General features: G+C 42.8%; 1 protein-coding gene across 2 annotated transcripts; it reads right to left on the minus strand.

Moving 5' to 3' along the window:
* Nucleotides 1-417: 417 nt before the first annotated feature.
* On the minus strand, nucleotides 418-18,420 carry LOC110486687 (LIM domain-containing protein 2). 2 transcript variants are annotated; one of them, XM_036941396.1, is made up of 4 exons: nucleotides 18,367-18,420; nucleotides 4,912-4,956; nucleotides 4,440-4,576; nucleotides 418-4,363 (listed from the first exon to the last, which is right to left on the minus strand). In XM_036941396.1, the coding sequence occupies exons 1-4, from the start codon at nucleotides 18,403-18,405 to the stop codon at nucleotides 4,204-4,206; spliced, it is 381 nt and encodes a 126-aa protein (XP_036797291.1). In that variant the 5' UTR covers nucleotides 18,406-18,420; the 3' UTR covers nucleotides 418-4,203. The 2 variants fall into 2 exon arrangements, with proteins under 2 accessions (XP_036797291.1, XP_021414133.1); XM_021558458.2 differs by lacking the exon at nucleotides 18,367-18,420 and adding an exon at nucleotides 17,451-17,640.
* Between the last annotated feature and the right edge of the window lie 5,160 nt (nucleotides 18,421-23,580).

Genomic DNA, 23,580 nt, shown 5'->3' on the forward strand with positions numbered 1-23,580 from the left:
TACAAACTTCAGAATCCTTTTAAAATCTCAAATACACTATAGGTTTTAAATTTCTCCTCCAACAGGGTGATCAAATTAAGATTCTATATCTGTATTAACCCCTACAAAAAATGTCCACTTATTATCATCCACTTAATAATAAAAATGTCCTGTTGCTGCAGGATTATTTTCCTGCTGTGAGGGAACTGGTTCGAATTAAGATAGCACATCTGTACCAGGATACAATATTGATGCTCTGTTGTGTTTTCTTCATGCACCTTGAACTAAAACAACTCCTGTTGTCGAGCATCTGAAAGAGTCTATAAACACACTAGCTCCTATTCAACAAAAAAAGGCCTACTATTTACCCAACAACTGAACAAATATGAAATATGCACTGCCTTTACTCATGTAATAAAGACAACCACACTTAGCAACATCAGCATCTTCATTTATTTTTCCAAAAGCATCTAAAAAATTATAATAAACTACTGAAAGAAAATTATAAAACCAAATACATTTGATTGTGTGTATGTGTGGGGGGGGGGGGGGGGGGAAACAAATCACATTACTTATAATCATGTTCTTCTACAACACAATTTAACTGGAGTAATAATCCAAAAGAAGAGGAGAGTAGAGGTGAAAGACGTGTAAGAGCTAAAACGTCCTTTTGCTTGCAAGGTCACCATCCACAGGTTAAGTAAGTTATACAGAATGTTTTTAAATGCATACATTTACATTGACAACAGTGACACCTGCATTGAAAAATACATGTTAAGTCTACATCCAATTTTGCACACAACTACATGACTCGCAGGACACAGACAGTCACACAGCTCTCATAGACCTGAGCCTCCTGGTACCAGTATGGAAAAGTGTACCTCTTTTTTTCTCTCTATATACAAAGAAAGTTTATTTACAGGATAACGCCATTGTACCTTGGCACACTCCTCACATATTACAGAATATATGGACACAGTTTTATTTGATATGATGTTCTTGGTTACAAAGCATTCTGGGTGGTCTCGAGGACCGTTACAAAATGTTAAAAACAAATAGATAACTTTACAAACTTGAGGAAATGTACTGAAAAAATGAAAACCATTCAGGAGAGAGTGGAAGATGAGCGGGTACGTAAACTTCTGGCTGAGTGAAGTCACTCATATCCACCACAGGGACTAAGTGGAAAACAAGCAGAATTATTATTTTCATTCACAGGGGAATAGGCTGGAACAGGGAGAAAGGTATGTGCACTCAAAAAAATATATAAATAAAAATTGTTTTGAAAAAGCAATAATGTTAGGCCTTGGTTTTTGCCATTTATTTCTAAGGCTTTACTTAACAAAAAGTAACATTTTATTTCCTATTCTGCACAGCATGCTCTAATTAAGCAAAGAAGCCAGAGGTGTAGTATATGCCCAACATAGCACAAACCCCCAAGGCGCCATATTGCTATTATAAACAAACTGGTTACCAATGTAATTAGAACAGTAAAAATAAGTGATTTGTCATAACCGTGGTATGCGGTCTGATAAACCACGGCTTTCAGCCAATCAGCATTCAGGGCTCAAACTACCCAGTCTATAATTCACAGTAAACTTTCCGTCACAATATACATTGAGTCATTCAAGTGTTGTGGCATTGAATACATTCCAAATGATGTAATTCAATGGTTTTAGTCTCATTCTAAAGCAAGAAAAAAAAAAATTGTCTATTGAGTTTGTTGGCCAAAGCAGGTGTCGCTTTAGAACTTCTCAACCTAAAAATACCTGTAGCACACCGTTTTATCCCGAGGCCAGTCCCACATCTTAAAACAATGAGTAAAAGCTATACAGAAGAAATGACTGGGGGCAAATGTGTTTATTGACAATTGTGTGATATGTAATATCTCAAGCGTTTACTGGGACTGGCTGAACTGACTCAAGCATTTCCTACCTCTTCTCCCACCAGGAGGCGCTACTCTGAGGTTCAGGGCTCTGTAGGCCTGGGTTTTACTCACTGCGTAGGAATTCCCCTGAACATGCCCCAGGTCAAACATTCCCTGTTAGCGCCCACCCCTCATATAGTACTTAGTCCTGGTGCTCAAAAATCAAAGATGAAGCAGCAGCGAGACATCCCACTCCCCTCACTCTTTATTGACATTAGTCAATAAAGTAGACCAGACCCAGCTGCTATCTATCACATTGTGTCGATGAGAGATCCACCCTGTTCAGCAGACTGAAACGGACAATTTTCCCCTCCAATGGTAAACGGCCTGAAGTGAACCATCTTCACAAATCCACCACCTCTGCTCAGAATCACGTGATGCAGTCGAGACAAGAAAGCCATGAGGCATTTATATTAAAAAAAAGATTAATGTTTGCAGATGTGATGTTACTGGAGAAGCACGATAATATATATATATTTTTTTACATTATGTGATTTCACTTGTGGCCTCGTCAGGACATCCCAGTCATATGTGAATTTCTGCCACATTCAGAACACGGAATTCTCAGACTTTCGAGCATTCAAGACAACAGGGAACTCAAAGAAAGAGCTGATGGATTTTCTTTTCAAAACAGTCATCCAACTCATAATTCTGCATCAGGAACTCGGGCCTCTTTCTAGAGCTGACTTTCCCAATTGGCAGATCACAGACATCGGGATTTGACATTCTTCCCCCACCAGAGTTCACAGTTGTCTTGAAAGATCTGAAAGTCCCGCTTAGTTTTACACACCAACTTAGCCCAATTTAGTACATGAACAGACAGCTCTGCATGGACAGGAAGCAGCAGGGGATATTAGCGTGACAGTTGTGGTTTCCTGTTAGGCTATGTTCCCTGTCAATCTAACATTGACTTGTCTGGTTAACATGCATGGTCATATGTGCACAGTATAGTGTGATATGTTCACTAAGCACAAGCTATGTACAAACACCTATGAGATACTTGTCATATTCAGAATAAAGACGAAAAAGCCTCTACTAGTGAGAGCAACTTATCGCATGACCGTCAAACCCAGCAAATAACAGAGCAAAGAGAGCATTTTAAAACCAGTAAAGTGAGATTAAGAGTCAATGAAGCAGATTCGTTTTAAAAAGTCATCCAGAACACAGGAGGGCAGTACAGACTAAAGGTATGACAGCTAAGACTCATACAGGACAAACATGCAGAACTGAAACCTAGCAGCCATTCAGGTCATAGGAGCAAAAAAAACATTTGAACAATAAGACAGAATTCAACTAAATGTACCCAGAGAGAGAACGCGTGACAGTTTTACAGTACCGTGTTTGTTTCTCAGATAAGTGAACCCTGACAAACTCACAAATTGGCTTCCGCCGGTGCTACCGCAACGCAGAGGACTGGCCTTTAAAATTGGTGTTAGATTTAATTGACCATATGGAACTAAAAAGAGGTCATAAAATACAAACTTGCTAATGAACCTGAGTATGCTCTACAGCTGAGTGAACTCCAGCTTCTCTAACCATATGTTCACCTGAGCATACGGTCCCTTGCGCCTGTTGCGTCAAAAGGGTGCAAATTTATCCAAAAAATAAACAAGAAAACAATGATATGTAGTCCTGAAAAAGACAGCAGAAACATACCACTGGTTTGTGAAGAAGCAGTTTGGTCACAATCAACAATTTCAAAAGAGCAAATGTAAAATGAAAATGATACTAAAACCAAATTAAAGGAATAAACGCCCCACTAAATAAAATGTCGAGCAACAGGGGGCGACTGGCCAGTCATCGTGGGTGTGTCTTCCATGAGGAGCAAGAGCACCTAAGCGTTGACTGCACCCCTCATGACACATTGGTGCTCTTTATGACACGTTGGTGCTCTTTATGACACGTTGGTGCTCTTTATGACACGTTGGTGCTCTTTATGACACGTTGGTGCTCTTTATGACACGTTGGTGCTCTTTATGACACGTTGGTGCTCTTTATGACACGTTGGTGCTCTTTATGACACGTTGGTGCTCTTTATGACACGTTGGTGCTCTTTATGACACGTTGGTGCTCTTTATGACACGTTGGTGCTCTTTATGACATGTTGGAGGTGGAGACGAGGCAGCTTTGGGGATGAGATGGGAAATGCCAGTAGGATACTGCTGACCTGCAAAACTACCCAAAATCTAAAACTAAGCCTGACCGTTACCAATTGTGAAAATAAAAGTGGGTTTGCAGGTCAGGAGTGTCCGTATAGCCTTTCCCGTGGAGAACGGTTGGGACACAGACAGGCGTGGCTACGCAGTCTTAGTTATGTTCTCTCCCTCCTTGGAGGTCCAAAGCTCCTTGTGTTGCTTGCGGCCAAAGCCCTCATCATAGTTGCCTTTGCTCTTGAAGAGCTGCTGGAAGTGCGGCTTGCAGTAGAAATCACCCGAAAGGGCAGCAAATGTGCCCAGGCTGCAGGGAGGGAGGGGCAGAATATAAACAAAAGAACAACACAGTTTCATATGGAATAATTGAGTGAGAGTCTCACCTGAGTTTGGTGTTGCAGTGTTTGCAGCAGAAACAGGCCGAGTGGAATATCAGGTTGTTAGCCACCAATCTCTCCATGGGGTAGACGGTCTTCTCACATGACGAGCACACCTCCCTCGGTGTCTTGAAGCTGAAGGACTACGCACATGAAGAAAACCCACACCGTTACTATGGCTTCAAACATGTGTTTCAATGGATAAATGAAGCATCATCTCAACTTGCTCAGTTGTCTATAACCAATCTATCGAAATGAGTTGCTGTTGAGAGTGTGTGAAAACATATACTGGTATATAAACTGTAGTTCCATTATGGATGACGCTTAAATTACATCTGAGTAAAGGTCAGTAGGGTGAGATACACTGGGCCAGACAGACAGGTAATGGAGAAGGATAGTGATTAAAAGATAATGTCCTACTGGGTAGAAACCGGGACAAAGGAGGGGGGGGGGGGGGTGATAATGGAGGTATATTTACTTTGGAGCGCTGGACAGGTTTATCTTCAGGGGCATTTCTGTTGTCCTGGAATAAAAATGAGTAAACCTCAGTACTTTCCTATTTAGTGTTATTACAACAGAAGTGTAAGCATTCAGGATTTCCCCTGTTATATTGACAATACCATGTCCATAATATCCCTCTCATCTCAGTCGTTTCCCCACTCCTGCTCTCTCCCTCCCAGCAGCTCCATCTGTCAGTGTACTGTACTCCCCAGAGGGCAGGTCAGCTACCTTCTGTCTGGACATGCGAGTAGGTACACTGAACACACAATCATAGGGAAGTACAACCATTTCAAATACTAACCCCAAGCGTGACATTACGGACATCCTCTGGATGCTCTCGACTTGCACACCGCACAGCGGTTTAAGAAAGCAACCAATGCCACTGTTACACTACATCACTAAACTGGAATTCTGATGTACAACTTTGAGTCAATAAAAAACCCATTTGTTCACAAACCTTACAACAGTTCAGTGTGAGAGCTTGGCCTTAACAGAGAGCACCATTCAGGTCTATAGAACTAAAGGCCTTATGTAATGGAGGCCCGTCTCATTTCTCTACTCGTGGCTCCAAAGCCCCACACTGACAAACATCCATGGACTTCCTGCTTCAGCTTGACTCTACAGAGAGGCCCTGAACACTCATTCCTCTCCATGACAACTGCATTATACTTTCAACATACAAACATGAACTCCTAGACCCTACTGTTGGCACTGACTCCCTGTCAAAACCCATGAGGGCAGGATAGGTATCATATTGTCTGCCATATTGCTAACAGATGTTGACCTAGCAGATCATTGTGGAGTGGCTTAGAGTCAGTTTGAAACTAGGTCACAAAAGTCTGAACGTCCACAGGGCAGACACGGGTCAAGCAATTGGTCTCAGCTGTCACACCTTGCTCCAAACACACCTGGTGAAGAACTATACTTCAAAATTATGTGACTGACAGGCTTCAGCAATTTCTCCACATTGACGTCCACGTCCCTGAAGCTGGACTAGCAGATCAATTAGCAGACAGACACACAGACACACGCATTTAGGCAGACGCACTGTAAAGGCTGTGTCCACTTGTGTGCAGGCCAGACTGCTCTCTGGGAAAGTCCACTGCTGACATCTAAACCCTGACTGTTATGGAAGGAGATTGGTGGTAGTAGTCAGGGGGGGCTCATTTGACAGACAACTGTGCGACAGCCCTCAGAAAGGAGTATGTTTAGGCTACATTCACACACATTGAAGGGGAATGGACACAGAGCACTGATCCACAGGGATGGGTTGTTTACAACAAATCCAGCTCCTCATTGGGTCTGCTCAATTAGAACGCGTTGGAACGGCCCGAAAAACTCAATTAAACTGAAATAATGTTGAGCCGTAACAAGCGGTTCAGAGTGAAACCCATCAGACACTGATTCAATCACGTTGCACTTCACAACTGGCAGCCACTAGGATGAAAGAAGAGCTCCCCAAAAGCCCTTACACATCATCTAGCATGTGCACAGATGATACAGTAACCACAGAGACTTTGGGAATCCACTTGGTATTCTATTAAATTGAAAATGTCAAATTAGTAATTTTTACATTGCCGTAACTGTCGCCCACTCACTACTGAACCCTGATGTGAAAATCATGTCAGATATCTTTAAAACTGAATGACTGAGGAAGCTGGGGTGTTGCCTTAGTTTGTGAGAACGGAATGTCTGATGGAGGGACTGCAACTTCCTGTAGATGCAATCGCCATCCTGACCATCTTCCTCCTCACAAAGTCTCCTTCATTCTCATATTTGGGTAGGGTACAGGGTGCACTGCTTGGTTGGCTGCATGGTAAACTCACTTCCTGTTGCAACCATGAGTAACACTCAACAGGAGCTTCATATTTCATAAGATAAATAAAACATTGCTTCAAAAGGCAGTGGTTTCTGTTTTAGCACAGCATGCAACGTACAGTACATTACAGAAAGGTTCATCACCAATTCAGGCTGCACAAGATAAACTGCAGCCTAGAATTGCCATAGCCACTAAAAGATCATGAAAACAAGAATAGATACCATGGCAGGCAAGCACACAGTCAGTCCTGGAAGGCTTCTACATGGCTGGTGCCATCTGTCTTCTTTTGCCTTATTTGTACATGGAGACGCCGACCAAAGAATGACGTTGTGGCAGGAAGTAGTGATGACACAGACTTTAAGAGTCCCTGTGGGGAGCCTGCCACAGCTAACTGCCACCCCACTGGGCTTAGAGTACAGGCTGATTACAGCAGATAAGAACTACCACAGGGAATGATCAGTGCAGACCAAACCTCTCCTTAAATGGTGAGAAGGACAATATGAACATTGTGGTGTGCCAACTGTGCACACAACTAAAGGTGGTCAAAAACAGTAGGCTAGATGCAGGCTGCCCATTAGATTAACACATGGCAATTAAATTACAATTTGGTGTACCCATTTAGATTAGTTTGAACCACTTACTGAAGAGAGAAAAGAGCACTTCACCGATTTTGCTAGATCAGGCTCCCACCTTTAGCAACATTAATATTCAGTCTCTTACCGGTCATTTATTCACACTAAGCGGAAGAGACACTTCATCTCTGTTTGAGTTTCAGGTAGGCTACACTTCCTGTATGTGAGATTCTTCCATGCAGCCATTTGAAGAGTTGGGCCCTGCTGTGCTGCACCCACAGTCAGATCAGGTTGAGACTCTCCCTCTCTGATGAGGAGCTCCTATTCTCATTACAATGACAAATCCCATTGACTGTTCCCCTGGAGCTCAGTCCACCACAACAATGGCAGGGGGTCTGGGGGTGACTGCACCCTGCCTCGAAGAAAGAGGCCTTCACCGGGGTTGTCTGTTCAGGCCCAGGGAAACCACACTGAGGCTAGCTCTTCCCTAATAAAAGTATTGAGGGAAGGGTTCAGAGCATCAAGTGCCTGCTTGCACGGATATTTACTTAACTTTAACCCCAGGCTGTGACACACACACGGAGCGAGAGATCACCCAGTGTTCTTACGGTAACGTACACAGTCGTGAAACTTGCCCTAGATGTTGAAATTAGTCAGTGGCCATTCATTTCAGTTAGTCTCTCAGCGCATCTTATTTTTAGACCGCTGACTTGCACCCCTTGATGAGACAGAGGGATGGAAAATAAACAGGAAAAATGCACTACAACTACACCAGCCTGTTAAAGGGCCACCCATTCTGAATGTTATATTCAGAATCTCCATAGTCTCCATGAAAAAAAATGGCAGACGTTATACATCCCCCCCCCCCAACCAATTGTGTTTTTTTTTTTTTTACTTACATTTTTTTTTTTTTATATATATATATATATATATATATATATATATATATATATAAAACAATGTCCCCACTAGTCTCTTATGACCGAAAATAACTGGTTACTCAGCATGGACAGGCAGAATCCTTTTTTCCTTAAACGAGTCTGACAAGCCCGACACGAACAATATACTGCTTTCTCGGGAATAGGCCCAGATCCCTGTGATTTGCGGCCAAAGAGCGGACTGCCTTCTGAGAAATTGTAGGAGATTGAATAAACCCCCACTTCACTACATTCTGCTAGCAAACATGCAATCTTTTGAGAATAAAAATCGATGAGTTACGATGAACTACCAATGGGACATTAAAAACTGTAACATCTTATACTTCACGGAGTAGTGGCTGAACGACGACACCATCAACATACAGCTGGCTGGTTATACGCTGTACCGGCAGGATAGAACAGCGGCGTCTGGTAAGACAAGGGGCGGCGGACTATTTATTTTTGTAAATAACAGCTGGTGCACAATATTTAAGGAAGTCTCGAGCTATTGCGTATCTGAGGTAGAGTATCTTATCATAAGCTGTAGACCACACTCTGTATTTTTCATAGCTGTTTACATACCACCACAGTCAGAGGCTGGCACTAAGACAGCATTGAATGAACTGTATTCTGTCATAAGCGAACAAGAAAAACGCTCACCCAGAGGCAAGGCTCCTAGTAGCCGGGGACTTTAACCTTTCTGACCTCCCCATCCCAGATCCGGGATCGTGAATACAGACTCAAGCTCATTACCATAACGCAACGTTAACTATTCATGAAAATCGCAAATGAACTTAAATAAATATGCCATCTCTCAAGCTTAGCCTTTTGTAAACAACACTGTCATCTCAGATTTTCAAAATATGCTTCTCAACCATAGGAAAACAATCATTTGTGTAAAAGTAGCTAGCTAGCGTAGCATTTAGCATTAGCATCCAGCACGCAACATTTCAACAAAAACATAAAAGCCTTCAAATAAAATAATTTACCTTTGAATAACTTCGGATGTTTTCAATGAGGAGACTCTCAGTTAGATAGCAAATGCTCAGTTTTTCCAAAAAGATTCTTTGTGTATTAGAAATAGCTCCGTTTTGTACATCACATTTGGCTACCAAAAAAACCCGAAAATTCAGTCCTCAAAACGCGAACTTTTTTCCAAATTAACTCCATAATATCGACTGAAAACATGGCAAACGTTGTTTAGAATCAATCCTCAAGGTGTTTTTCACATATCTCTTCGATGATATCGTTTGTGGAAGCATGGTTTCTCCTCTCAATCAAATGGAAAAATACTTGCACCTGGCTTTGCGCACCAGTTTCGACGCAGGACACCAGGCGGACACTTGGAAAATGTAGTCTCTTATGGTCAATCTTCCAATGATATGCCTACAAATACGTCACAATGCTGCCGACATCTTGGGGAAACGGCAGAAGGTCTAAGCTTATTCCTGTCGCATTCACAGCCATATAAGGAGACATTAGAAAACACAGCTTCAGAAATTCTGCTCATTTCCTGTTTCTGCTCATTTCCTGTTTCATCTTGGTTTCGCCTGTAGAATGAGTTCTGGGGCACTTACAGACAAAATCTTTGCAGATTCTGAAACTTCAGAGTGTTTTCTTTCCAAAACTGTCAAGAATATGCATAGTCGAGCATCTTTTCGTGACAAAATATCACGCTTAAAACGGGAACGTTTTTTATCCAAAAATGAAATAGCGCCCCTAGAGATGCAACTGGTTAATGCAGGGAAACTTAAATCTGTCATACCAAATTTCTATCAGCATGTTAAATGTGCAACCAGAGGGAAACAAATTCAGAAAGCAGGAAGCACCAGTGACTAGATCAATATATATATTTTTTAAAGTGGTCAGATGAAGTAGATGCTAAGCTACAGGACTGTTTTTCTAGCACGGACTGGAATATGTTCCGGTATTCCTGCAATGGCATTGAGTAGTACACTACATCAGTCATTGGTTTCATCAATAAGTGCATCAATGACATCGCCCCCACAGTACATACACCAACCTGAAGCCATAGATTACAGGCAACAGCCGCACTGAGCTAAAGCCGCCATTTTCAAGGAGTGGGACTCTAACCCAGGAAGCTTATATGAAATCCTGCTATGCCCTCAGACGAACCGTCAAACAGGCAAAGAGTCAATACAGGACTAAGACTGAATCGTAGTACACCGGCTCTGACGCTCATCAGATGTGGCAGGGCTGTCAAACCATTACAGACTACAAAGGGATGCAGTCAAGAGCTGCGCAGTGATACACGCTAATCTACTTTATGCTCGCTGTGAGGCAAATGGCACTGAAACATGCATGAGAGCACCAGTTGTTCCAGAAGACTGTGTGATCATGCTCTCCGCAGCTGATGTGAGTAAGACCTTTAGACAGGTCAACATTCACAAGGCCGCATGGCCAGAGTTTACCAGGATGTGTACTGCGAGCATGCGCTGAACTGGCAAGTGTCTTCACTGACATTTTTAACCTCTCCTTGTACGTGTCTGTAATACCAACATGTTTTAAACAGACCACCAAAATTCCTGTGCCCAAGAACCCCAAGGTAACTTGCCGAAATTACTACCGACCCGTAGCACTCACATCTGTAGCCATGAAGTGCTTTGAAAGGCTGGTCATGGCTCACAACACCATTATCCCAGAAACCCGAGACACACTCCAATTTGCATACCAGCCCAACAGATGGCGCAATCTCTATTGCACTCCACACTACCCTTTCCCACCTGGACAAAAGGAACACCTACGTGAGAATGCTATTCATTGACAACAGCTCAGCGTTCAATACCATAGTGCCCTCAAAGCTCATCAATAAGCTAAGGACCCCGGGACTAAACACCTCCCTTCGCTTCTGGATCCTGGACTTCCTGACGGACCGCCCTCAGGTAGTAAGGGTAGGTAACAACACATCCGCCAAGCTGATACTCAACACAGGGAGCCCTCAGGGGTGCGTGCTCAGTCCCCTCCTGTATTCCCTGTTCCCGCATGACTGCGTGGCCAGGCACGACTTCAACACCACCATGAAATTTGCCAATGACAACAGTGGTAGGCCTGATCACTGACAACGACGAGAGCCTACAGGGAGAAGGTCAGAGACCTGGCCGTGTGGTGCCAGGACAACAACCTCTCCCTCAATGTGATCAAGACAAAGGAGAGGATTGTGGACTACAGGAAAAGAACCGAGCACACCCCCCGTTCTCATCGACGGGGCTGCAGTTTAGCAGGTAGAGAACTTCAAGTTCCTTGGTGTCCACATCAACAAACTAACATGGTCCAAGCTAGAGGTCGACCGATTATGATTTTTCAATGCCGAAACCGATTATTGGAGGACCAAAAAAAGCCGATATCGATTAAATCGGCCAATCTTTATTTATTTGTGTAATAATGACAATTACAACAATACTGAATGAACAACTATTTGAACTTAATACAGCAATAAAATCAATTTAGCATCAAATAAATAATGAAACATGTTCATGTTTAAACATGGTTTAAATAATGCAAAAACAAACGTTTAAGTTCCTTGCTCGTTTAAGTTCCTTGCTCAGAACATATGAAAGTTGGTGGTTCCTTTTAACATGAGACTTCAATATTCCAAGGTAAGAGGTTTTAGGTTATAGTTATTATAGGACTATTTCTCTCTATACCATTTGTATTTCATTAACCTTTGACTATTGGATGTTCTTATAGGCACTTTAGTATTTCCAGTGTAACAGTATAGCTTCCGTCCCTCTCCTCGCCCCTACCTGGGCTCGAACCAGGAACACATCGACAACAGCCACCCTCGAAGCAGCGTTACCCATGCAGAGCAAGGGGAACAACTACTCCAAGTCTCAGAGTGAGTGACGTTTGAAAAGCTATTAGCGCGCACTAAATAGCTAGCCATTTCACATCGGTTACACCAGCCTAATCTTGGGAGTTGATAGGCTTGAAGTCATAAACAGCTCATTTTGTCTGTCATAGTTGAAGTGTACCTATGATGAAAATTACAGGCTTCATCTTTTTAAGTGGGAGAACTTGCACAATTGGTGGCTGACTAAATACTTTTTTGCCCCACTGTATGCAACGCAGGACACGCTAGATAAACTAGTAATTTCAACCATGTGTAGTTAACTAGTGATTATGATTGATTGATTGTTTTTTATAAGATAAGTTCAATGCTGGCTGGCAACTTACCTTGGCTTCTTACAGCATTTGCGTAACAGGCAGGCTCCTCGTGGAGTGCAATGAGAGGCAGGTGGTTAGCGCGTTGGACTAGTTAACTGTAAAGTTGCAAGATTGAATCCCGGAGCTGACAAGGTAAGAATCTGTTGTTCTGCCCCTGAACAAGGCAGTTAACCCACCGTCCCTAGGCCATCATTGAAAATAAGAATGTGTTCTTAACTGACTCGCCTAGTTAAATAAATAAAATCCCAAAATACAGATTTCCGATTGTTATGAAAACTTGAAATCGACCCTAATTAAATTGTCCATTACGATTAATCGTTCGACCTCTAGTCCAAGCACATCAAGACAGTCAGTGCCCTCTTCATGACAAAACCTATCCGCCCTCAGAAGACTGAAAAGATTTGGCACGGGTCCTCAAAAGGTTCTACAGCTGCACCATCGAGAGCATGGTTGCATCACTGCCTGGTTTGGCAACTGCTCGGTCTATGACTGCAAGGCACTACAGTGGGTAGTGTGTATGGCCCAGTACATCACCGGGGCAAAGCTTCCTGCCATTAAGGACCTCTATACCAGGCGGTGTCAGAGGAAGGCCCTAAAAATGGTCAAAGAGTCCAGCTACCCTAGTCATAGACTGTTCTCTCTGCTACTGCACATTAAGCAGTACTGGAGCGCCAGGTCTAGGTCAAAGAGGATTCTAAACAGCTTCTACCCCTAAGCCATTAGACTCCTGAACACCTAATCAAATGGCTACCCAGACTACTTGCATTGTCCCCCCCTTTACACCGCTGCTACTCTGTTATCTTCTATGTATAGTCACTTTACTAGCTCTACCTACATGTACATATTACCTCAACTAACCAGTCCCCCTCCTGTATATAGTCTCGCTATTGTTATTTTACTGCTGCTCTTTAATTACTTGTTAGTTTTATTTCTTATCTGTATTTAATTTTTTATATTTAAACCGCACTGTTGGTTAGGGGCTCGTAAGTAAGCATTTCACCGTAAGGTCACTTGTTGTATTCGGCGCATGTGACAAATACAATTTGATATTTGTGATCCGAGTGATGTTCTATCGATTCCCTGGGTCATTTCATGTTTTCATAGGCATCCGAGTTGATGGCATTCTAGCAGGCAGAAATACATCTGGTATGACGTAGCAGTGATCAAGTCTCTCACTACACTGGAAGTTAATAGGAATACGACTTTTAGATTTCGAAAACATCATACATGTCAGATTTAAACATTTAGGAGGATGTCTTCTCTCAAATGAGCCATTTGTGCCAATTAATTTATACTGGAGCCAAAAAGACTCCCAGTCACTCCTTGAAGGAGAGTGCTCCTTGTCCCAGAATCTGACATGTAGCCCATTGACCTAGCATGGACAACTTTTGCACAGTATATCTGTCGTTGTGAATGTCAGTCCCCACTCTGAGGCACATCGATCTGCAGGTTGAACATGGTGAGATTGTAAACTCCTAAATTGATAGTGCAGTATGTTAAGGCGATTTCACAGCTAACTAGCTAGAGATAGATGGTACTGGGGTGAGAAGGGAAAGTCAGTGGACTTTTCTGGTCACAGGTGGATCTGAAACAAGGCCACCATGTCCAATGAACAAGCCTTAGATAACAAATAAGTGAGGTAGTATCGAGGCTGTAAAACACTAAATTAGCAAGTTTCTTTCCAACCTCTGTCAGTTAAAGTCTTTCTTCACGTGCACATGTCAGGGGAGGCCATTTCCTGTGAGGCTGCGGTGAGAGAGGTTGTCCTTATATGACTAGTGACAGAGAGCCTCAATGCCATAATCACAGATGTGAAACCTGTCTAGGGAGGTAACAGCTGACACTGACAAACAGGGGTCAAGATTCCCACTGGCATAACCGAACATTTTACGGACATCCCATCTCAAAAAGGTGAACGAGAAATGTTTCATTAGAGATTTGAACCCACAACCTTTGGCTCAAGGCCAGCTTTTAACAATATTGCGCTCTATTGACTTTAGTATGTAGGGACCAAGCGAGAAGCCGCTGATCATGCATTTAATGAAATCACTCAAAAAACAGCCCTCAGCGTCAAACCTCAGAACTGATACGACATATCGCACGGAGAAGAGAAAGTTGAGCAACCAAAGCCTGCGGAGGGACAGGAATTCAGGAAGACAGGTCCCATCGCGTTGACCAAAACACATGCAAATCTGAAGTCTACCATTCCATTGGAATTTCACCAAACATGGGAGATTGTACAACTAAAGCGCAAGATACCTTCTGCCCCCTTTGCCTGTTGTGTCAGGCTGTGTAACAGCAGAGGCAGGAGACAAAAGCATGAACTTTTAAGCCTACGCATCCCAAGATATGAAAGGTGGGTGGTGTATGATGCAGTAGGCATTCCTCAGTAAACCAGGTTGCCCACAGTATACACTGCACATGTAGGCACTTTGCTGCTGTCATTCTCACGTGAGGCGAGGTTGCTGTGGAGAATGTTGAATTCTTTACTGGGCAGTGTGCAGTTTGTCCTTGGGTCCTCCCAATGTGACTGCAATTGCTTGGTACTAGGTTGTAAGACGAGCCAATAGGAAGGTTATCTAACCGATGGAAACGTTTAAACGTCTTGTTCAGTGTGCATCTAAAAAAAAACGGTGTTCTTCAAACAAGCAACGATACAATAGAGCAGGTGTAAACAACACAATGAACTGTTAGTGCCATTTAGGAAGTTTGTTTTCAAGAGGCTTCCATGTCACAATAATAAAGACAGGAGCGGAAACGGCTGGGATAAATCCCATAATGCTGTGTGAATGAAGTCTTACATCCCTCCAGGGCATTAAAAACAATGATTATTGGATTATTTCTGACATGTTTATCTCCCTGACTATGGTTAATCGCTAGTTAACTATATTTGGGACTTCTACTCAAGTGCGCTACATAATTACTGAATCAAATTCATGTTTAAAAAAACATTAATTTAAAAAACGCAATCAACAAGGGAATGGCATTTGTCATTATGCCATGTCTTAGTTTATCTTATGTCAGGTTATTGTTCAATGATACCCTGACTCAAAAACTATGAATAATTTAAAAGCGCCCTTAGGCTAGCTAAAATGGCCATTACCAACTGGGAAGCTTTGGCTATCTACCTTTACTCATTCATAGTCCTCTACCATCTAGCACACAACAGCTGGATGCATCTCCCACTCACACCCTCCACTGATCTGCACCTAAAACATACAGCACCTGACCGTTCTCTTTTTGCACTCCCTGTCCAATGACTGTAGTAAGGTGCTGTCATCTACACCATCCCAACAGACCATCTCTGTGACGTCTGTAAAAAGAAAATCTGACACCATGAGGACTTGGCCAGCTATGGAGGAAAGCTCAATTAAGTGCAGTTGAAGCTGTTCACTCAAAAACAAGTGGAAACATTTCCCATAGTTGTATAAAGGAAACATGTGCACTATATGGTTACTTCAATTGGACCTGCATGTAATGAACATATTTTACATTGTGACCAAAGCCTCCCTTCCACTCTGACAGACAGAGGCAGTATGTTTTTTTTGACGAATCATTGGGCAATGGCTGTACAATGGAAATGTTTCAAGCAAACTGCAAGTGCAATTCTCAATGCATCCTAAGTGTAGAAGTAGACAGTATTGGCACGTTCAACGTAGACAGTGAAACCAGCTTCTCTCAGCGCAGAAGACAATCACTCAGAACAAACGTCTCGCCACTGAAGCTTGCCCCACAAATCCGCCAGCAATGACGTAAATTTGTCTTCAACCATGTGTCAATCCTCGGCAAACAATGGGCCAAAATTACAGACAGCACATCTACAAATTCCCAGTTTGTACCCACAAAGTGGCGGTAAACGAAAATTATCATATGCCAAGGCAGTAATTATGGAGATCGGCGTTTTGATTTGATAGAGAGCTGGCCTGGCAAGACCGCAGATAGCGCTGGGAATGTGTTCTCCAAGGTCTCAACTTGGAGAACATTATGCGGGAATGGAAGAGAAGACCATTTGAAACAGGTACTTTACCCACTCTGCTAGTGCTGGGCCGTGCTGCTACTGTCATGAGCTCACAGGGAGCCAGATAATTCACAGGGGTGTTACAATAAATCAATATATGATATAATTGATGCATTTCTAGGCTAATACTGTTCACCATGACACAGCGTTGGCTTGCAATGATGCGGTCGGCTCATTGCCTTCCAGTTCTTAACAACCGCCTTGCGCCTACCACACCAGAATCCCTTCCACAGCCCTTTATGTAACAAGGAGAGACGCCAGGTTCTGTGCACCAAATAATGGCTGGCATGATTAGGTAATAACAGTACGTAGACATTAAGATTGTCATCAGCCAGCCAGAAAGCGCTTCTGAAGCCAAACTGGGTGATGTATATGATTGGCAGGCGTAAACTTCATAAATGGTCAAAATAAAAACATGTATACTACGCACAGCCACAATCTGTTGAGAAAACCAACAAAGGCGAACGACAGTGCACATTTCCTTCTGATTATACATCAGAATGATCAAACTAAAGTTAAACAAGTGCACTTTATCCTATAACATGACAGACAATATGACTGTTTAAAGCTTCACTTGAGGCAAAACATAAAATAAAGCCTCAACCAGTGAGAATAGTGCCCGATATTGCGCTAGCTCGCAAGCTAACGTAACTATAAATATGTATCGTTCGAGATAAGCTCATTTTGAGTGAAATGCTGGGTACATAATGCCGGATTGATTAATTAGCGGGCAACAAAAAATTATCAGAGATGGCAAGTTGGCACAGTGCAATAAAATAGCGTTACATTGCACGTTTTTGCCCTATTTAAAAACAGAACAGCAGGGTAAACATGAGTCATTCCACCAAAAAACGGAATGGATGGCTAGCAACCTTGGTAGCTAGCGAGTTAGCATCGAGTGGACATCACCTCATCACAAAAGGAGAGGGAGGGGGAAGAGGGTATGCTATCGCTAGCTAGCCATCTCTGCACAATAAACGCGAGAAATGGGCAAGAAGCACTTACCATCTGTGTACTTTTGTCAACGTTTAAATAGAAAGACAATTTGGTGACCAATAGGCTGTGATCGATTGCTTTCTCATTCGTTTCCCCGATTTCTGCTGTCAGGATTCTTCCTACAGACCCGGCAAGTTACCTCAGCTTGGCTCCCCTGCTCTTGTTTTTCGAGAGTCGTTTTTTTTGTTCTTTATATTAGCAGGATGTTGCACGCTATTGGTTCCAGTCACCCCCTCTCCCTGCCACCCAGCCCACCCCGCTCTCTTACACCACCTCCCTCTACTCAAACGGTAATTCTTAAGAAAAAGGAATTCAAAAAAAGATTAACAGTGTAAATCAGTCCTAGGTTTAAAATAAAAACCTAGGACTACTTGTCACCCCCTTTGCTGACAGGGTTAAAAACAAGCATCTTTCGACACTTTAAAAAATATATATTAACAAATCAATGAAAGTCATACATGGGGGAAACACCTTTCGACTCTCATCTACACATAGTCTGACTGCACTGCCACTAATATGTTGTGTGCTGCAGATGACAAAGAACCCAAAGTGCACTGTACATGTAACAAGTCTCAGCACATTTCTGTCCAAAGTCCAGTGACTGAGGTTTATGTCTGGGTAGGTAGGTATGAACCACTCTTTAGCCCAGCATAGAACAAGTTCCACATTTAAGAGGCTGAGAAATCCTGCCGAATTCAAATAATTTGTAACAGCTCAAAGAATAGCACCCTCAACCCTTAATTCCTGCTCAGATTAACTAACATTCACAGCACAAGTATGTTATGCCCAATCTTGCCAACAGTTGGCTTTGTGATGGGAACCTGTTTAAATATGACATCCATGCAAAAGTTGAACATGATAATAGTAGCACTTAAAATACCATGAAAGCAATTGGTTGTGTTTGGTTATAAAAAAAAAGAGTTACGTGTGAAATGTCTGTGTCGTTTGCTGCTGATGTCTTCATTAACTGTTAGGTCGATGTAAGTGCATTTTGTGTGGAGTCAAGGGTGACCGAGTCCAGTTATTGAAAACAGATGTTGAGAGGCCTTCATCACACTAGAAGTAGAAGGGTTTGTGGGTCTAAGTGGGGGATGGTGTATAGGCTATTCTGTACTGAGAGAAAAGGGTTGGGGTTGTTCCTCTTGAGACTGGAAAACACCTACCATCTAGTGGGGGCTTATTGTGATTGCATTATGGTTGTTGGTGGTGGTGTGGGATCATTTACCATGTTTTATACCAGAGCCCAGTGGCCTGTACACACATTACTTTCAGTATCAGACATACATACTACGCTCTAACTGTTTTTGAGGCGACTCAAGTCTGAAGACCTTACAGGTCTATGGCAATGCCTGCAGTAGTATTGCACGTAACACATTGATGTTGGCTCGATGAGTATCAGATAGATTGTATCAGATCAGAGGTGTTGTGTGTGGCTGCATTAATAAAGAGTAACTGGTACGATGAAAATCAAAACTGGTACTTTACGCATAAGGTCTTTGTAAACAAACATATGAATGTCACTTTGTAAAAGCAGAAGCAGCCCGTGTCCACCACCTTTTTCCTGTCAAGGGTTTTGCTGGAGCCATCCAGTGCAGTGAATGACTCATTACATAATCTGGTAGAATTTGCATTCAGAAGAGCCACGGCTCTTACCTCTGATGTCTCCCTGCACCACACTGATGAGTCCACCAGAATATCTTTGGCCAACCTCGCAATCTCACGGAGCTGAACAAAAGAGCTGAAAGGACAAGAGTGATGTTTAGGTTCATAGGATGGGGTTATCTTTTCTAATTGCAAAATAAAAGGATGGGTGGGAGGGAATGCCATGGGTAGCTCTGCAAAGCTTAAAGACATGCACTAAATTAAATCCACTTGAACAAAAAGGGTTTAGATGCTACAATGCTATTCGATTAGCATACGAGTAAAGTGCAAAAGTATGCACAGAAATCAGGGGTTCTCAAACATGGACCCCTTATATTAGCAAATTCATCAGCGATCCCCCACAATCTGAACACAATAGCAAAAAAAACACCTCCTTTTACTCTCTATTCCAGACGTTCTAGATGACCAATTCTCATAGCTTTTAGCCGTACCCTTATCCTACTCCTCCTCTGTTCCTCTGGTGATGTAGAGGTGAACCCAGGCCCTGCAGTGCCAAGGTCCACTCTTACTCCCCAGGCGCTCTCTTTTGATGACTTCTGTAACCGTTATGGCCTTGGTTTCATGCATGTTAACATTAGAAGCCTCCTCCCTAAGTTTGTTTTATTCACTGCTTTAGCACACTCTGCCAACCCGGATGTTCTAGCCGTGTCTGAATCCTGGCTTAGGAAGACCATCAAAAATTCTGAAATTTTCATCCCTAACTACAACATTTTCAGACAAGATAGAATGGCCAAAGGGGGCGGTGTTGCAATCTACTGGTCTACTGTATCCAGGTCTGTGCCCAAACAATTTGAACTTCTACTTTTAAAAATCCACCTCTCGAAAAACAAGTCTCTCACCGTTGCCGCCTGCTATAGACCACCCTCTGCCCCCAGCTGTGCTCTGGACACCATATGTTAACTGATTGCCCCCCATCTATCTTCAGAGCTCGTGCTGCTAGGCAACCTAAACTGGAACATTTTTAACACCATCCTACATTAACAGCCATCCTACAATTTAAGCTTGATGCCCTCAATCTCACACAAATGATCAATGAACCTACCATGTAACACCCCAAAGCCGTAAACATGGGCACCCTCATAGATCACATCCTAACCAACTTGCCCTCTAAATACACCTCTGCTGTTTTCAACCAAGATCTCAGCGATCACTGCCTCATTGCCTACATCCGTAATGGGTCAGCGGTCAAACGACCTCCACTCATCACTGTCAAATGCTCCCTGAAACACTTCAGCGAGCAGGCCTTTCTAATCGACCTGGCCGGGGTATCCTGGAAGGATATTGATCTCATCCCGTCAGTAGAGGATGCCTGTTTTTTTTTCAACATCTTAAATAAGCATGCCCCATTCAAGAAATTTAGAACCAGGAACAGATATAGCCCTTGATTCTCTCCAGACCTGACTGCCCTTTAACCAACACAAAAACATCCTATGGCGTTCTGCATTAGCATCGAACAGCCCCTGTGAAATGCAACTTTTCAGGGAAGCTAGAAACCAATATACTGGGACACTGTAAAGTTCATAGAGAATAAGAACACCTCCTCCCAGCTGCCCACTGCACTGAAGATAGGAAACACTGTCACCACCGATAAATCCACTATAATTGAGAATTTCAATAAGCATTTCTCTACGGCTGGCCATGCTTTCCACCTGGCTACCCCTACCCCGGTCAACAGCACTGCACCCCCCACAGCAACTTGCCCAAGCCTTCCCCATTTCTCCTTCTCCCAAATCCAGTCAGCTGATGTTCTGAAAGAGCTGCAAAATCTAGACCACTACTAATCAGCCGGGCTAGACAATCTGGACCCTTTCTTTCTAAAATTATCTGCCGAAATTGTTGCCACCCCTATTACTAGCGTGTTCAACCTCTCTCTCGTGTCGTCTGAGATTCCCAAAGATTGGAAAGCAGCTGCGGTCATCCCCCTCTTCAAAGGGGGGGGACACTCTTGACCCAAACTGCTACAGACCTATATCCATCCTACCCTGCCTTTCTAAGGTCTTCGAAAGCCAAGTCAACAAACAGATTACCGACCATTTCGAATCCCACCATAACTTCTCCGCTATGCAATCTGGTTTCAGAGCTGGTCATGGGTGCACCTCATCCACGCTCAAGGTCCTAAACAATATCTTAACCGCCATCGATAAGAAACAATACTGTGCAGCCGTATTCATTGACCTGGCCAAGGCTTTCGACTCTGTCAATCACCACATCCTCATCGGCGGACTCGATAGCCTTGGTTTCTCAAATGATTGCCTCGCCTGGTTCACCAACTACTTCTCTGATAGAGTTCATTGTGTCAAATCGGAGGGTCTGTTGTCCGGGCCTCTGGCAGTCTCTATGGGGGTGCCACAGGGTTCAATTCTTGGACCGACTCTCTTCTCTGTATACATCAATGATGTAGCTCTTGCTGCTGGTGAGTCTCTGATCCACCTCTACGCAGACGACACCGTTCTGTATACTTCTGGCCCTTCTTTGGACACTGTTAACAACCCTCCAGGCGAGCTTCAATGCCATACAACTCTCCTTCCGTGGCCTCCAATTGCTCTTGAAATACAAGTAAAACTAAATGACTGCTCTTCAATCGATCGCTGCCTGCACCTGCCCAACATCACTACTCTGGACGGCTCTGACTTAGAATATGTGGACAATTATAAATTCCTAGGTGTCTGGTTAGACTGTAAACTCTCCTTCCAGACTCACATCAAACATCTCCAATCCAAAGTTAAATCTAGAATTGGCTTCCTATTTTGCAACAAAGCATCCTTCACTCATGCTGCAAAATATACCCTTGTAAAACTGACCATCCTACCAATCCTCGACTTCGGCGATGTCATTTACAAAATAGCCTCCAATACCCTACTCAATAAATTGGATGCAGTCTATCACTGTGCCATCCGTTTTGTCACTAAAGCCCCATATACTACCCACCATTGCGACCTGTACGCTCTTGTTGGCTGGCCCTCGCTTCATACTCGTCGCCAATCCCACTGGCTCCAGGTCATCTACAAGACCCTGCTAGGTAAAGTCCCCCCTTATCTCAGCTCGCCTTCTTCCTTTGGCCGCCTCTCCTTCCAGTTCTCTGTGGCCAATGACTGAAACGAACTACAAAAATCTCTGAAACTGGAAACACTTATCTCCCTCACTAGCTTTAAGCACCAGCTGTCAGAGCAGCTCACAGATTACTGCACCTGTACATAGCCCATCCATAATTTAGCCCAAACAACTACCTCTTTCCCTACTGTATTTAATTAGCTCCTTTGCACCCAATTATTTCTCTCTACTTTGCACATTCTTCCACTGCGAATCAACCATTCCAGTGTTTTACTTGCAATATTATATTTACTTCCCCACCATAGCCTTTATTTGCCTTTACCTCCCTTATCTCACTTACTCACATTGTATATAGACTTATTTTTCTACTGTATGTTTGTTTTACTCCATGTCTAACTCTGTGTTGCTGTATGTGTCAAACTGCTTTGCTTTATCTTGGCCAGGTCGCAATTGTAAATGAGAACTTGTTCTCAACTTGCCTACCTGGTTAAATAAAGGTGAAATAAATAAAATACAAGGAGTTTTACTATGACTTCGGGCAGTGAATGGCCAGACAACGCAAGTCTCAGGCCCATGGAAGGAATGTTTGAAAGGCCCATCTCTTGGCATCGGAGAGAACATTTAGCAGTTTAAGATAATTTCCTGAAATTCTACAGATTGTCATGTGGCAAAGAGATTTAGTTGTTGTTGCAGTTTTAAAGCTAATATCCTGCAAGAGAGAAAACTAAAATTACAGTGCATTCATGTAAAAAAAAATGGGAGAGGGAATACAAGTATTGAGTTGAAAAATGTATAATTGGTAGAGAACTGAGGATACCAATATTCCTGTGAGCCTCCCAGGCCCATGTTGCCCAGGGTTAAGAACATGCATTGTAAATTAATAATATTACATTGTATTACACCCTCTAAATTTATTCCGTGGATCCCTTGGCCAAAATTAGTTTAATCAGTTAATAATATTAATGAAAAAAATAAAGTACATTTTTGATATACACTGAACAAAGATATTAACACAACATGCAACAATTTCAAAGAGTTTACTGAGTTACAGTTCATATAAGGATATCAGTTAATAGAAATACATTAATTAGGCCCTAATCTATGCATTTCACATAACCGGAAATCCATAGATTGTCCATGGTATGGGCAGGCATAAACTATAACCACACCACCACTATGGGGCACTCTGTTCACAACGTTGACATCAGCAAACCGCTCGCCCACACAACGCCAAACACAGTCTAGCATCTGCTCGGTACAGTTGAAACCGTGATTCATCCTTGAAGAGCACACTTTTGACGAAAAGATCATGATCATTAGACTCCTCTTTAAGTCTATGTATTTCTCCAAAGCTCAGTTGTCCTGAGTCTGCACAACACTGCCAGGACCTATGATCAAGAGAGACACTCAAGTTTTTTAATACTAT

Source organism: Oncorhynchus mykiss, chromosome 13 (assembly GCF_013265735.2).
Source record: "Oncorhynchus mykiss isolate Arlee chromosome 13, USDA_OmykA_1.1, whole genome shotgun sequence".
Taxonomy (NCBI): domain Eukaryota; kingdom Metazoa; phylum Chordata; class Actinopteri; order Salmoniformes; family Salmonidae; genus Oncorhynchus; species Oncorhynchus mykiss.

Coding starts and splice junctions, on each gene's coding strand:
- LOC110486687 (XM_036941396.1), bottom strand. CDS start 18,405: ATGAAGACATCAGCAGCAAACGACACAGACATTTCACAC. Junction 4,957..18,366: donor ACGACACAGACATTTCACAC/GTAACTCTTTTT, acceptor TTTTTATTCCAG/GACAACAGAAATGCCCCTGA. Junction 4,577..4,911: donor AACCTGTCCAGCGCTCCAAA/GTAAATATACCT, acceptor TCATGTGCGTAG/TCCTTCAGCTTCAAGACACC.